We start from the raw sequence: 16,773 nt of genomic DNA on the forward strand, positions 1-16,773 counted from the left end.
CCACCGCTCAGTCAGACTGCTCTATCAAATATCAAATCATAGACTTAATTATAACATAATAACACACAGAAATACGAGCCTTAGGTCATTAATATGGTAAAATCAGGAAACTATAATTTAGAAAACAAAACATTTGTTTCATTGAAATACGGAACCGTTCCGTATTTTATCTAACGGGTGGCATCCCTAAGTCTACATATTGCTGTTACATTGCACAACCTTCAATGTTATGCCATAATTATGTCAAATTCTGGCAAATTAATTACGTTCTTTGTTAGGAAGAAATGGTCTTCACACAGTTCGCAACGAGACAGGCGACCCAAACTGCTGCAAATTCCCTGACTCTGATTACACTGAACGCAAGAAAAGTGACACAATTTCAGGCACTGCATTGACCTTATGCAATGCAGGACAAGCTAGTTAAACTAGTAATATCATCAACCGTGTGTAGTTAACTAGTGATTATTGTTAAGATTATATAAAACAAAGAAGTTTAATGCTAGCTAGCAACTTACCATGGCTACTTGCTGCCTGCACTCATGTAACAGGTGGTCAGCCTGCCATGCAGTCTCCTCGTGGATTGCAATATAATCGGGCCATTCCGATTAAACCATCGACCTCTAATTCATATATTATCCATTTCAGAGACACTTAGATAATTCCTTTAGTGATACAGCAGTAACAATACAAGGATATAACAACTACAGAAGAGACAGGAATGCCTATAGGGGAGGTGTGTGAGTGAGTGAGTGAGTGAGTGAGTGAGTGAGTGAGTGAGTGAGTGAGTGAGTGTGATAGGAGAAGGGGTCTGACACATTTTGTTACGTTTCAGCCTTATTCTAAAACATATATTAAATAAAAAAATGTTCATCAATCTACACACAATTCCCCATAATGAAAAAGTAAAAACATGTTTTTTTTGCAAAAAAATTGAACTTAAATACTTTATTTACATAAGTATTCAGACCCATGAAATTCAAAATTGAGCTGAGGTGCATTCTGTGTCTATTGATCATCCTTGAGATGTTTCAACATTTTGATTGGAGTCCCCTGTGGTAAATAAATTGATTGGACATGATTTGGAAAGGAACACACCTGTCTATATAAAGGTTCCACAGTTCACAGTGCATGTCAGAGCAAAAACCAAGCCACGAGGTTGAAGGAATTGTCCGTAGAGCTCCAAGACAGGATTGAGTCGAGGCACAGATCTGGGGAAGGGTACCAAAACATATCTGCCGCATTGAAGGTCCCTGTCTTTTTTAAATGAAACAAGTTTGGAACCACAAAGACTCTTCCTAGAGCTGGCTGCCCGGCCAAACTGAGCAATCGGGAGAGAAGGGCTTTGGTCAGGGAGGTGACCAAGAACCTGATGGTCACTTTGACAGAGCTCTAGAGTTCATCTGTGGAGATGGGAGAACCTTCCAGATAGGTAACCATCTTTGCGACTCTCCACCAATCAGACTTTTCTGGTAGAGTGGAAAGATGGAAGCCCCTCCTCTGGAAAAGGCACATGACAGCTTGGAGTTTGTGAAAACACACCTAAAGACTCTTAGACCATGAAAAACAAGATTCTCTGGTCTGATGAAATCAAGATTGAACTCTTTGACCTTAATGCCAAGAGTCACGTCTGGAAGAAACTTTGCACTCAGGACCTATGACTGGGGCGAAGGTTCACCTTTCAACAGGACAACCACCCTAAGTACACAGCCAAGACAACGCAGGAGTTGCTTTCGGGACAAGTCTCTGAATGTCCTTGAGTGGCCCAGCCAGAGCTCAGACTTGAAACGGATCGAACATCTCTGGAGAGACTTGAAAATAGCTGTGCCGCAATGCTCCTCATCCAACCTGGAGAGGATCTGCAGAGAAGAATGGAAGAAACTCCCCAAATACAGGTGTGTCAAGCTTGTAGCGTCATACCCAAGAAGACTCAAGGCTGTAATCACTGTCAAAGGTGCTTCAACAAAGTACTGAGTAAAGTGTCTGAATACTTATGTAAATGTGACATTTACGTTACTTAATTTAAAAAAATAAATTAGCAAAAGTTTCTAAAAACCTGTTTTTGCTTTGTCATTATAGGGTTTTGTGCGTAGATTGATGAGGAAAAAATCTATTTAATACATTTTAGAATAAGGCTGTAACGCAACATAATTTGGAAAAAGTTGAGGGTTCTTTCCGTAGGCACCATTTCAGAGCCATATCCCTGTAATTCTTAGAGAAGATCTCATGTCAAGTGTTATTGAAGTGTTGTGGTTGCAGGTTCACCCGCCTCATGTAAAGTCTATTATTTTAGTGTATTGCTGTAGGCCACCAAGAAGTAACAGTCAGTATCTAGATATTTGTGCGTGAAATGCCTGACAGTGTGTGTGATGTTAACAAAGAGGATTGGGAAAGGCCCTCTCCTGTTTCAGCATGACAATGCCCCTGTGCACAAAGCGAGAAATGGTCAATGTGATCAATGTGGGAGAACTTGGCTGGTCTGCACAGAGCCCTGACCTAAAACCCCATCGAACACCTTTGGGATGAATTGGAACGCCGACTGCGAGCCAGGCCTAATCGCCCAACATCAGTGCCCGTCCTCACTAATGCTCGTGGCTGAATTGAAGCAAGTCCCCGCAGCAATGTTCCAACATCTAGTGGAAAGCCTTCCCAGAAGAGCGGAGGCTGTTATAGCAGCTACAGGGGGATCATCTCCATATTAATGCCCATGATTTTGGAATGAGATGTTTGACGAACAGGTGTCCACATACTTTTGGTCATGTAGTGTCGAATTTTGATGAGGCATACATCTGTGGAAGGGTAGAAAACAAATTCTAGAGTGTTGAAAGTTTCCAACAGCACAGTGGTCTCCATCATTGAGAAATTGAAACACATACATTTAAACTACCAAGACTGCCTAGAGCTGGTTGTCCGACCAAACTGAGCAGCCGGGCAAGAAGGACCTTGTTCAGAGAGGTGACCAAGAACCCAATGAACCACAGAGTTCCTTGAGGGCGATGGGAGAACCTGCCAGAAGGACAGTTTCTACAGCACTTCATGAATCTGGGCTTTATGGGAGAGAGGTCAGACGGAAGCCAATCCTGAGAAAAAGACACGACAGCACGAGTTTGCATAAAGGCACGTGAAATGGCGCCGATTATATAATGGCGTCGGAGGAGATAGCTACCGTTTTAAGGGCTCCTAACCAACTGTGCTATTTTGTTAGTTATTGTAATATTTGTGTTGTGGAGAAATGACCAGGCAGGAGACGGGAGTACAGTTAGTTTTCGTTTAGTCAAAACTCCTCGTGCTCTACAGTTCCCGGCACCCCAGTGCGCATGTGCATTTCCTATTAGGTGTAGTAACGTAACACTGCCGTAATGCATTACTGCTTAGTAACAGCACAGTAACTAATATAAACAGATGTAGATCCCAGATACTACACTCCTCCCCCATAGTGTTTAACTCCCAGAGAACAAGGTAAATATGTTAGGTAACTACTAATGCAATATCTGAACAATGCATTCTTAAACATTTTTCAACTACTGGGTTGAAGCAGACTTTTCAGAGCCCAGCACAAATCCAGGGGATTATTCTGCCCCGAAGATGGAGTTTGTGTCCTAATAACTAACCCAGGTAATGTCCTTTTTCTTTCTTTTTATCTAGGACATATTAAAGTGTTTGTTTTACTGTCTGTTTCCTCCTTAACCAGCTTAACTCACAGGTCAAGGTTTTGAGGTGCCCTTCGCTGTCGAATAGGATATCTCCGCTCCTCCTGGGCTTCCTGTGGTGGGCCAGGTTCGGGTGGAAGGTCAGGCTCTGTCTCTCCCATACGTCCACAGTCAGGAGAATAGTCCTGGGGGTCGTTATTGTTCTTGTTCTCTCGGCATGTCTCTGCTGGGGCGTTGGACCGTAGCAGATGATCCACATGAACGTTGACCTGGCGATGACCAATTTGGACTTGGTAAGTCAAAGGTCCTCTGCGTTGCAAGATCACACCTGAGTTCCACAGGCGCTTAGGGTGTCTGAAATCACGTACCATCACCCTCTCTTCCTCTTTGAATTCTCTGACAGTCTTTGAGTGTGTCATGAGCTTTCTTCTGCTGTAGCTGGTTCTTTGCCACAGTGCTTGACAAGTCTGGTTTCAACAATGTCAGGCGGGTACGTGGTTGGCGTTTCAGAAACAGTTCAGCTGGTGTACATTCCGTTACTGTGTGTGGTGTGTTACGGTAAGTAAACAGGAACCGCGGGAAGCCTTTGGTGGGTGGGCACAGACTGAACCTTGAGTCTAGTCCAGGCCTTCTTAAAGGTTTGCACGGCTCTCTCCGCTGCGCCGTTTGATGCCGGATGGTAAGGTGGTGACAGGATGTGCCTTACTCCATTGTTCTTGAGAAACATTTCAAAATCGTTTGACGTGAACGGAGGGCCATTGTCCGATACGAGCTCCTTGACTAGTCCAAAGGATGCAAACAGGTGTCTGAGAAGATTGATGGTCTTCTCAGCTGTGGTCAGTTGAGTAGGGAACACTTCCATCCACTTGGAATGGACATCAACAAGGAAATGTTACTTGTCAATTTCGGCGTAATCCACATGGATGCGTTCCCAAGGTATAGCAGCCCAGGACCATGGATGAAGAGGTGCAGCAGCTGGCTTGTTGCGAACAGCTTCACAAGGTGAGCAGTGGCCTACATGCTGTTGAATGTCCTGATCCAGTCCAGGCCACCACAGATAACTGCGAGCGAGTGCTTTCATTCGAGTGATCCCTGGATGCCCCTCATGCAGGTCAGATAGTAGTCTCCTCTGGAATTTGTGAGGTACCACCCTTGATCCCCACAGAACACACCCTTGATCAGTGGACAACTGGTCTTTCTTGTCGATGAATTGACGAAGGTTATCGTCATTTACGAAGGTTGGCCAACCGCCTAATGTTAAGTCCAAGACTTTGGAAAGCACTGGGTCTTTCCTTGTTTCCTCTGCTATGTCAGAAGCAGATATGGGCAGTTCATCAATGAGAGAGATCTGGAAGACAGCTCTATCATCTTCACTGTCGGAGTCACTATTGCACGGCAGTCTCGATAGGGCATCGGCATTTGCGTGATCACTGGATCGTCTGTACTCAATCTCGTAGTCGTAGGCTAACAATATCAGAGCCTTGTTCTTGTGTAACCTTGAGGACGGGACTGAAAAAAGTGTGACTTTTGTGAGCTTTTTCCACCACGTGCATCACTGACCTTGTGAACATCTTTCTGACGTTCTGCATGTCCCGAGAGCTCAATAGTATCCCTGTGGGCAAGCTCGAGTCCAAGTGCTAAATCACAGGCTTTCTTAAAGGTCAGGTCCTTCTCTGACAGAAGCCTTCTGTGATATGCTTCACCTGTGAGACCACATACAAACTTGTCTCGGAGAGCATCATCAAGAAATCGTGCAAACTCACATGTACTTGCCAGCCTTTTCAAAGCAAGGATGTAGTCAGCCACGGTTTCCCCTTGACTCTGGTGACGTTGGTAAAATCTGAAACGTTCTGCAATGAGAATTGGCTTAGGCTTGAAATACCTTGATAGTTTGTCAGTTCTGCATAGTTCAACTCCACTGCTTTTATTGGTTCAATGAGACCTTTCAGCAATCCATACTCAATTGGACCCAAAACACTGAGAAATACGTCTGCTTTCTTTTCATCTTTGATTTCATTTGCAGCCAGCCAACGCTCAAAACGCTCCAAATAGGAATCAAAATCTTATTTTGTAGCCTCCAACTCTGGTACTCGACCAATGGTTGCCATTTTCACAGTTAATTGTTCAGTTTCCTTAATTTTCTGAATTTTCATCTAATTCTTCACTTCAGAAGTTTCTGCAATTACTTCATTCACTGCACTCATTTGTATTAATGTACACACCGTGCTACGTCCCTTCTTCCTTTTTTTTTTCTTGACAATATTTCTCCACTGAGATCGCCTAATTTCAATGGGTTCAATGACAGTTTTTTATTTATTTAACCACCAGAGGGCAGTGTCGCTATTCTGGACTCCAATAGTCTTGCTACTTGGCAGCTCCTGAATACTGTACTAGCAGTGCTTAGCCTTCTCTACTGGCGAAAGAAAATAAAAAATAACTGACGAATTAAATAATTATTTTGAGTTTCATTACTCACGCAACATTCTTCCCTTCAAGCAATGTCCGTTTATGTAGTTTAATCCCATCCTCGTCGCCACTGTAATATTTGTGTTGTGGAGAAATGACCAGGCAGGAGACGGGAGTACAGTTAGTTTTCGTTTAGTCAAAACCCCTTGTGTTCTACAGTTCCCGGCACCCCAGTGCGCATGAGCATTTCCTATTAGGTGTAGTAACGTAACACTGCCGTAATGCATTACTGCTTAGTAACAGCACAGTAACTAATATAAACAGATGTAGATCCCAGATACTACAGTTATATTCCGCATTATTTGTACATAAAGTTGCTGCTAATGCCTCTTATGACCGAAAAGTACAGAGATTACTCACCCCGAACTGGACAAATATTTTTTCTTTAATGAGTCTAACACAAAGGATATACTGCTTCCTGGAGACCAGGCCGAAATCCCAGTCATTCACGCGAAGAAAAGACGGAGATACAGGGGGCAAAGATCGGGGTACATTGTGAGGATTTGTAGGCGAGTGAGTAAATCACCACTACCATCGGTTCTATTGGCCAACATGCAATCACTGGAAAACAAACTGGATGGTCTACGGTCGAGACTATCCTACCAACGGGTCATTAAAAACTGTCATATCTTGCTTCACAGAGTCGTGGCTGAACGACGACACAGATAATATAGAGCTTGCGGGGTTCTGTGCATCGGCAGGACAGATCTGGTAAGATGAGGGGCGGGGGTGTGTGTCTATTTGTCAATAACAGCTGGTGCGCAATGTCTAATATTAAAGAAGTCTTGAGGTATTGCTCGCCTGAGGTAGAGTACCTCATGATAAGCTGTAGACTGCACTATCTACCAAGAGAGTTCTCATCTATATTATTCGGACCGCACTCAATGAGCTGTATAAGGGCATAAGCAAACAAGAAAATGCCCATCCGGAAGCAGCGTTCCTAGTGGTCGGGGTCTTTAATGCCGGCAAACAAATCTGTTTTACATCATTCACATGTGCCACCAAAGAAAAAAACTAACTCTAGACCACCTTTACTCCACACACAGAGACACATACAAAGCTCTCCCTCACCCTCCATTTGGGAAATCTGACCATAATTCTATCCTCCTGATTCCTGCTTACAAGTAAAAACTAAAGCAGAAAGTATCAGTGACTCGCTCAATTTGGTAGTGGTCAGATGATGAGGATGCTACGTAAGGGTGCTGTTTTGCGAGCACAGACTGGAATACGTTCCGTGATTCGTCCTATGGCATTCGTCCTATTGCATACAGGAGTATACCACTTTAGTCACCGGCTTCATCAATAAGTGCATCAACAACGTCGTCCCCACAGTGACCGTGCGTATATATCCCAACCAGAAGCCATGGGATACAGGCAACATCCGCACCGAGCTAAAGGCTAGAGCTGCCGCTTTCAAGGAGCAGGACACTAATACAGATGCTTATAAGAAATCCTATGCCCTCAGACGAACCATCAAACAGGCAAAGCGTCAATCCTACTACACCGGCTCTGATGCTCTTCGGATGTGGCACGGCTTGCAAATTATTACGGACTACAAAGGGAAGCACAGCCACGAGCTGCCCTGTGACGGAAGCCTACCAGATGGAAAAAAGCTAAATGCCTTCTATGCTTGCTTCAAGGCAAATAACACTGAAGTATGCATGAAAGCACTAGCTGTTCCGCACGACTTTGTGATTACGCTTTCCGTAGTTGATGTGAGCAAGACCTTTAAACACGTCAACATTCACAAGGCCGCGGGGCCAGACAGATTACCAGGGCTTGTACTCAGAGCATACGCGGACCAACTGGTGTCTTCACTGACATTTTCAACCTCTCCCTGACCGAGTCTGTAATACCTACATGTTTCAAGCAGATCATAGTCCCTGTGCCCAAGAATGCAAAGTTAACCTGCCTAAATGACAACCACATCAGTAGCCATGAAGTGCTTTGAAAGGCATCATCATCACGGAAACCCTAGACCCACTCCATTTCGCATACTGCCCCAACAGATCCACAGATGACTCAATCTCAATCGCACTCCACACTGCCCTTTACCACCTGGACAAAAGGAACACCAATGTGAGAATGCTGTTAACTGACTACAGCTCAGCATTCAATACCATAGTGCCCACAAAGCTCATCACTAAGCTAATGACCCTGGGACTAAACACCTCCCTCTGCAACTGGATCATGGACTTCCTGAAGGGCCGCCCCCAGGTGGTAAGGGTAGGCAACAACACATCTGCCACGCTGATCCTCAACACCGGGGCCCCTCAGAGGTGTGTGCTCAGTTCTGTACTCCCTGTTCACCCACGACTGCGTGGCCAAGCACGACTCCAACACCATCATTAAGTTTGCTGACGACACAACGGTGGCCTGATCACTGACAATGATGAGACAGCCAATAGGGTGGAGGTCAGAGACCTGGCAGTGTGGTGCCAGGACAACAACCTCTCTCTCAATGTAAGCAAGACAAAGGAAATCATTGTGGACTACATGAGAAGAAGGACTGAACTATTATGATCCAAACACACCAAGACAGTCGTGAAGAGGGCACGACAACATCTTTCCCCCTCATGAGACTGAAAAGATTTGGCATGTGTCCCCAGATCTTCAAAAAGTTATACAGCTGCACTATCGAGAGCATCCTGAACGGTTGCATCATTGCCTGATATGGCAACTGCTCGGGGTCCGATCATAAGGCGCTACAGACAGTAGTGAGTATGGCCCAATACACCACTGGGGCCAAGCCTTCCTCTGACACTAGACGGTGTCAGAGGAAGGCCCAAAAAATTGTCAAAGATTACAGTCACACAAGTCAGACTGTTCTCTCTGCTACCGCACAGCAAATGGTACCGGAGCGCCAAGTCTATGTCCAAAAGGCTCCTTAACAGCTTCTACCCCCAAGCCATAAGATGGCTGAACAATTAATCAAATGGCCACCCAGACTATTTACATTGACCACCCACGCTTTGCTTTTACACTGCTGCTACTTGCTGTTTATTATCTATGCATAGTCACTTTACCCCTACCTACATCTACAAATTACCTTGACTAACCTGTATTCCCGCACATATACAGGGGGTATTGGTACCAAGTCTATAGCCAATTTATTGTTATGTAATCTTATTGTGTTACTTTTTATTTTACACTAGTTTATTTAGCAAATATTTTCTTAACTCTATTTCTTTACCTGCATTGTTGGTTAGGTAAGCATTTCATGCTAAGATCTACACCTGTATTCAGCACATGTGACAAATAAAATGTTATTTGATAGACAAGAGCATAAGGCAAAATATTCTGTGGTCTGATGAGACAAAATGTAACTCTTTGGCCTAAACGCAAAGTGCTATTTCCGGAGAAAACCAGGCACTGCTCATCACCGTCTAACACCATCTCTACCGTGAAGCATGGTGGAGGCAGCATCATGCTATGGGGATGCTTTCTGTGGAAAGGCTTGAAGATTGCTTTTCACCACAGCTCCCCATCTAACTTAATTGAGCTTGAGAAAATCTGCAAGGAAGAACAGGAGAAAATCCCCAAATCCAGATGTTCAAAGCTGATAGACATACCCAAGACGACTCAAAGCTGTAATCGCAGCAATGTATTGACTAATGGGTATGAAAACTTATTTAAATTAGATATTTCCTTATTTCCTTTTCAAAACATTTTCAAAAATGTCTAAAAACATACTTTGTCGTTATTGTGTCTGTGGATCATTGAGAAAAAAAAAGTGTCCGGCTGTAACAACAAAATGTGGAATAAATCAAGGAGTATGAATACATTCTGAATAACCCACCAGGGGTCTCTACACAGTCCCCAAATCCAAAACAAATTCACAGCAACGCACAGTATTATACAGAGCCATGATGGCATGAAACTCCCTTCTATCTACAATTAATCAAGCAAACAGCAAAATTATCTTACAAATAAAGAGATTAAACATCTCATGGAATGCTGTTTTGTGTGGACACCAGGAAGAATAGCTGCTGCTTCGGCAAAAGCTAATGGGGATCCGAATAAACCAATAAAGTCACGCACTTTTGACAGCTTGACCCTATTGACAAAAGGAAAGCTTACATACTGAACACACACAAAGCAACAGTAAAGCACACACAAACCCAAGCCTGTCCCATTCCCACAAATAGCCTACAGGGTAAAATAAACATTCAGTAATCTATTTACAGCTTAAACACCATACACAAATACACAAGCTCACTAACACAAACACAGACAGCCATAAAATGCAGGTCACCTAGACATGATCAGATATCAAGACGTCTGCTAAGGGCTGTTTTGAACACTTAAGAAACAACAGAAAAGGGCAAACATACTAAGCTAAGACAGGGCAAAACAAAGACAAAGATAATTCCTTGTCTACAACAAACAGAGGGATCTCAAGCGGTGCCACTGCCAACATTACTTTAGTACTCTATAACCCTCTTTGCCAGTGAGCAGATCTCGATTTTCACTTCAGAGGCAGGGTCTCAGCCCAGTGCTCTTCAAACGGGCATAAAACCCATATCTGTTTACAATTAAACAACTTGGACAAAATCTGAAACAAGTTGGATTAGAGGTCTGAGAACAATCTGGAGGGGGAAATAGTAGCTGGGTCCATCAGAAAGTGTTAAATAAAACTGCACAAAGCTCCGGAACACTTTATTGTAGATTAAGTACACAGAAATATTTACAGAAATCTTATCTGATGGTGGGCGTTTGTTGGACAAAAAGAAGCATACAGAATTCCTGGAAGTGCAGAGCGTATCCCTGCCAATCTGCAAGAGGGCGCATTCCCTGACGATGAGATTGGAGCACTGTAGGTACACGGTCTGCCTGGACACCACACACAGACCTCTTGCCCTCTACAAGTAGCTACTAGACTAGCCCCCAACATGTTTATATTTGATGAACAATGACAACCCTGAAAAAGGCACTACGTGCCGAAATGTTGGTTGCTGTACCAACGAAATGTTTGGGAGCATAACGAGTAATAATAATAATTTTTTAAAGTGTCTTAATAGGGTGTTGTGCCACCACAAGCCGCCAGAACAGCTTTAATTAGCCTTGGCATAGATTCTTCAAGTGTCTGGAACTCTATTGGAAGGTGACACCATTCTTCCACAAGAAAATTCCATCATTTGGTGTATTGTTGATGGAAAACACTGTCTAAGGCACTGCTCCAGAATCAGGTTAGTTCTGGTGACAGATGTCCAAGACATACAGTTGAAGTCGGAAGATTAAATACACTGAGGAGTCATTAAAACTTGTTTTTCAACCACTCCACAAATTTCTTGTTTAACAAACTATAGTTTTGGCAAGTCGGTTAGGACATCTACTTTGTGCATGACACAAGACAATTTCTCCAACAATTGTTTACAGACCCATTATTTCACTTGTAATTCACTGTATCACAATTCCAGTGGGTCAGAAGTTTACATATACTAAGTTGACTGTGCCTTTAAACAGCTTGAAAAATTATGTCATGGCTTTAGAAGCTTCTGATAGGCTAATTGACATCATTTCAGGCAATTGGAGTAGTATCTGTGGATGTATTTCAAGGCCTACCTTCAAACCCCGTGCCTCTTTGCTTGACATCATGGGAAAATCAAAGAAATCAGCCAAGACCTCAGAAAAAAAATGGTCAACCCTGGGTCATCCTTGGAAGCAATTTCCAAACACCTGAAGGTACCACGTTCATCTGTACAAGCAATAGTACACAAGTATAAACATCATGGCACCACGCAGCCGTCATACCGCTCAGGAAGGAGACGCGTTCTGTCTCCTAGAGATGAACGTACTTTGGTGCGAAAAGTGCAAATCAATTCCAGAACAACAGCAAAGGACCTTGTGAAGATGCTGGAGGAAACAGGTACAAAAGTATTAATTTTCACAGTAAAACGAGTCCTACATGGGCATAACCTGAAAGGCCGCTCAGCAAGGAAGAAGCCACTACTCCAAAACCGCCATAAAAAAAGCCAGACTACGGTTTGCAACTGCACATGGGGAAATGTCCTCTGGTCTGATGAAACAAAAATAGAACTGTTTGGCCATAATGACCATCATTATGTTTGGAGGAAAAATGGGGAGGCTTGCAAGCCGAAGAACACCATCCCAACCGTGAAGCACGGGGGTGGCATTATGTTGTGGGGGTGCTTTGCTGCAGGAGGGACTGTTGCACTTCACAAAAGAGATGGCATCATGAGGTAGGAAAATTATGTGATATATTGATGCAACATCTCAAGACATTAGACAGGAAGTTAAAGCTTGGTCGGATATTGGCCTTCCAAATGGATAATGACCCCAAGCCTACTTTCAAAGTCGTAGGTAGAACTGAAAAAGCTTGTGCGAGCAAGGAGGCCTTACAAACCTGACTCAGTTACACCAGCTCTGTCAGGTGGAATGGGCCAAAATTCACCCAACTTATTGTGGGAGCTTGTGGAAGGCTACCCAAAACGTTTGACCCAAGTTAATCTTGGATCTACCCATCCCGGATCCGGGATAATTGTCATCAACTGACACTAAGTAGCATAACGCAACGGACAAAAAATCTTACTAGAAAGTATTCATATTCGTGAAATCACAATTGAAATATATTCAAACACAGCTTAGCCTTTTGTTAATCACCCTGTCATCTCAGATTTTGAAAATAAGCAAGACAAGCATTTGTGTAAGTTTATCGATAGCCTAGTATAGCATTATGCCGAGCTAGCAGCAGGCAATCTGGTCACGAAAATCAGAAAAGCAATCAAATTAAATCGTTTACCTTTGATGAGCTTCGGATGTTTTCACTCACGAGACTCCCAGTTAGATAGCCAATGTTCCTTTTTTCCCAAAATATTATTTTTGTCGGCGAAATAGCTCCGTTCGTTCTTCACGTTTGGCTGAGAAAACGATCACGACAACGCCCAAAAATATTCAAAATTAGCTCCATAATATCGACATGGCAAACGTTGTTTATAATCAACCCTCAGTGTTTTTCAAATATCTATTCGATAATATATCAACCGGGACAGAGTTTTTTTCAGTAAGACTGGGTGGAATAATGGCTACCTCTGTCTTTTGCGCGAGAAATACACAAAGATCCATCAGGTGGACACTGACACAATGTTGTTGTACACGCCCATTTTTCAAAATAAAAGCCTGAAACTATGTCTTGTGATACTAGACACATTAAGGAAGCCATAGAAAAGGGAATCTCGTTGATATTCCATTCACTGCTCAATAGGGAAGCTTAGGAAGGGACTCTTATTTAGAAACCGCTGCATTCCTTATTGGATTTTTCACATTCTTTTGCCTGCAATATCAGTTGTTATACTCAGACAATATCTTTACAGTTTTGGAAACTTTAGAGTGTTTTCTATCCTAAGCTGTCAATTATATGCATATTCTATTTTCCAGTCCTGAAAAATAGCCCGTTTACTTTGGGAACGTTATTTCCCACCCCCCAAAAAATGACCCCTAGATTCAACATGTTAAACAATTTAAAGGCAATGCTACCAAATACTAATTGAGTGTATGTAAACTTCTGTCCCACTGGGAATGTGATGAAAGAAATAAAAGCTGAAATAAATCACTCTCTCGTATTATTCTGACATTTCACATTCTTAAAATAAAGTGGTGATCCTAACTGACCTAATACAGGGAATTTTTACTATGATTAAATGTCAGGAATTGTGAAGAATTTAAATGTATTTGGCTAAGGTGTATGTAAACTTCCGACTTCAACTGTATATATTGAAGAAAAAAATCAAACGCAGAAAAGGCTAATTTCTCTCATGTTGTGCATGAATTTGTTTACATCCTGTTAGTGAGCATTTCTCCTTTGCAAAGATAATCCATCCATCTGACAAGTGTGGCATATCAAGAAGCTGATTAACCAACATGATCATTACACAGGTGTAGTTCCCCCATCTTATAAATATTGGGTGGGAGATAGGGTTGGGCGATATTGCCAAATTATCATATCATTTCAAAGTTTTGACAGTATTTTATGTTTTTGATTAATAAAAGTTGCACATTTGCTCTATGAGTAGTGCGTGACCCGAGGGTGGAAACACATATATTCTAAATGATTTCAATGAATATTTCTACATTCTGATTGGTTTATAATGTTCAATTCAACTTCAACCTAAAATAATTTCCATCAATTTCTGCATTTCCTGCACTCATTTGAGATCATTTCCACACTGCCACGAAATGGGCTAAAATACTAGGCCTTATTTTTAACCAAATGATGCAATTGCGATTTAGATCAAAAGGTGAACTTTTGGAATCATGGAAATAGAATGTTTATTATAATTATATTGTTAGAATATAAATAATAGTGGGCACTTTGAATACAGTGTTGTTTGACATGACAACGAATGAAAATGCCATGGACAAGTTATTGTGACAGGGTAGGAACCAAAGTTATGTTCTGTGTTTCCTAGGGGACCCTATAATCTTTGGCTACATTAAATCTTTATTCATATAGCCAACTTATTCATGCTTTGCTTATTCCTCTTTGATTTAGAAGATACTGTTGCACAAACAACATGCTGATTTAAGCCTCCACCAGTACTGGTATCAGGCTGTATTAGCTGGCTACGTTTGCTCTGACTCGTATTACTTTTATTAGCTAGTTAGCCAACCAGCGAATTAGCTTAACTTGCTAAGAAAACACAAACTAGCTGTTTGCAGATGTAAGAAACACAATAATTACAATAGAACGCTTGTGGATGTATATTAAGATCAAAGTGGAAACAACATCGTTGTCATCAACATTGTTGCATGTGCTGCATTGATCATGCATTGATTACTCCATCTCGTGGTCAAGCAACAAAAAATGCGCTCCTTTGAGTGACAGGGGGCGGGACTAGGTCTGTGTAGAAAGCGGCATGGAGAGAGAGCAGAGAGATGACTCAAGTAGCGGAGTAAACTATAAAAATGGATGTTACACACGGCGTATCACATTTAACAAACCAAACATTAAAATACCGTCATAAAAGGTCAAGTAAAAACCCAAACCGGTCCATGTATAAATACCAGTATATAGTAAAACTGTTTTATGATGATTGGGCTCCATTCCGGTCTTACTTTGTACAGTCCACCACCCTCTGATGGCGCTCTCGTTAAAACAAAAATACATCAAAAATACATCTGTATTTGACACCCCTGTGATTTACTGGTTGGAGGAGCATTTCTGTGTTTTTTTGGGAGGACCTTGAGGTTGGTGATGTGCCTATTGATTCTTATTGAATGTGACTCGTGGATGCCTTATTCTTCTTGCCCTGTCAAAGCTTAAAATGTGAGCTTGTTTTGCCCTGTTTGTAAAAAATAAGTGTAAAAAAAAATATATATTTTTTAAAATAGCATTGTAAACTTTCATTTTGGTCAGATGGATGGTCAGTCTGTGGCCATGACTGTCTGTGAGTGGTTGCATTTCTCCACCCCTATCCCTTGTCTGTTTACAGCAACAATGGCAAGGTGACCACTCTGTTCCTGTATTAACTACAGATTGCCCTTTAACCTTTGTACTTTTCTGCCCAGTGTGTTTAACTTATTCAAAGTACAGTATCTTTATATTTGAAATAAGTTTTTTCTAGTTGAGCATATATTATTTATATTGTGTTGTCATGCATTTAAACTGAATAAACAGACTTTTCAAAAAAGAAAATCTGAGACCAAGTTTGAATATGCTGTCCGATAGTTTTTTTTAGCGACCAAAACAATGTACATGTTGCCCAAAGAGTTGTGCAAAGTTGGTGGAATACTATTCAAAATGATTTACAGCTGTAATGGCTGCCAAACGTGCTTCCACCCAAGTATTAACTCTGGGGTGTGAAAAGACGCACAATTACAATTTTCTATAACTTCCTTTCACTTTGAAAATGTGTAGATCAGTAAGAAAACAATCTAATTTAATCCCTTTTTAGATTGTAAAGCAGCAAAATGTGAAGACTGTCCAAGCGGTGTGTGGACTTTCACTAGGCACTGTAGGTTGAAGGTGATCACTCAGAATGGTTGTGTATTTACTGGCGTTTACCTTGCCCTCTAAGGGGTTGAGTAGACCTAAACCATGCCTGGAAAATGCAACCCACACCATAACAGAGCCGCCAGAACCAGAATTTACTCAAGTATTTACATTATTCAGGACAAATTCAAACCCCACCTTAGATTGCAATGTCTGTTCAACCAGTCTAATGCTAAACTCCACCCATGTATTCAACCATCAAACTATCCATCCATCCATCCACCCAACCACCATCCATCTTACCATCTCTAGGGCCACGCCCTCCGAGCTCTCTTTTTCCAGTTCAAAGGTAAACTCAATGGCTCCACTCTCCTTGTATTTTCCCTTCAGCTTCTTTGGGTCTTCCACCCACAGCTTCAGGGCGATGGCCGCCTTCTTCCCATCATCCTCCTCGGCCAGCTCCACCCGCACCCCTGTGTCCTCCGCAAAGAAGGCGTGGTTCAGCAGGTCCTTTATGGAGTACCTGGGAGGAAAGAAAAATAAAAACAACCCTTTATCACTGTGCTAACATGGCATGGCTCCAACTTGACCTTCTGTCATTTTACAGATTTAGCCTAAATTAACTTAAAATTAGTCATATCAACTCCAAGTACAGTAACCTAATGCCCTCCACCAAATTCAGTAGTTATGTCATGCAGGAGCTGAAAG

At 42.2% G+C, this 16,773-nt stretch overlaps 1 protein-coding gene across 8 annotated transcripts in view; it reads right to left on the reverse strand.

Moving 5' to 3' along the window:
* The window catches only part of LOC112215744 (serine/threonine-protein kinase WNK2), a 175,833-nt gene that overhangs the window by 53,783 nt on the left and 105,277 nt on the right, over nucleotides 1-16,773 (reverse strand). For all 8 annotated transcript variants that reach the window (XM_024375092.2, XM_042299216.1, XM_024375091.2 and 5 more), the window contains exon 7: nucleotides 16,369-16,588. In XM_024375092.2, coding sequence (XP_024230860.1) covers nucleotides 16,369-16,588 — 220 coding nt within the window. The remainder of the gene's footprint in view (nucleotides 1-16,368; nucleotides 16,589-16,773) is intronic.

The sequence above is a fragment of the Oncorhynchus tshawytscha genome, linkage group LG16, assembly GCF_018296145.1.
Source record: "Oncorhynchus tshawytscha isolate Ot180627B linkage group LG16, Otsh_v2.0, whole genome shotgun sequence".
Lineage (NCBI taxonomy): Eukaryota > Metazoa > Chordata > Actinopteri > Salmoniformes > Salmonidae > Oncorhynchus > Oncorhynchus tshawytscha.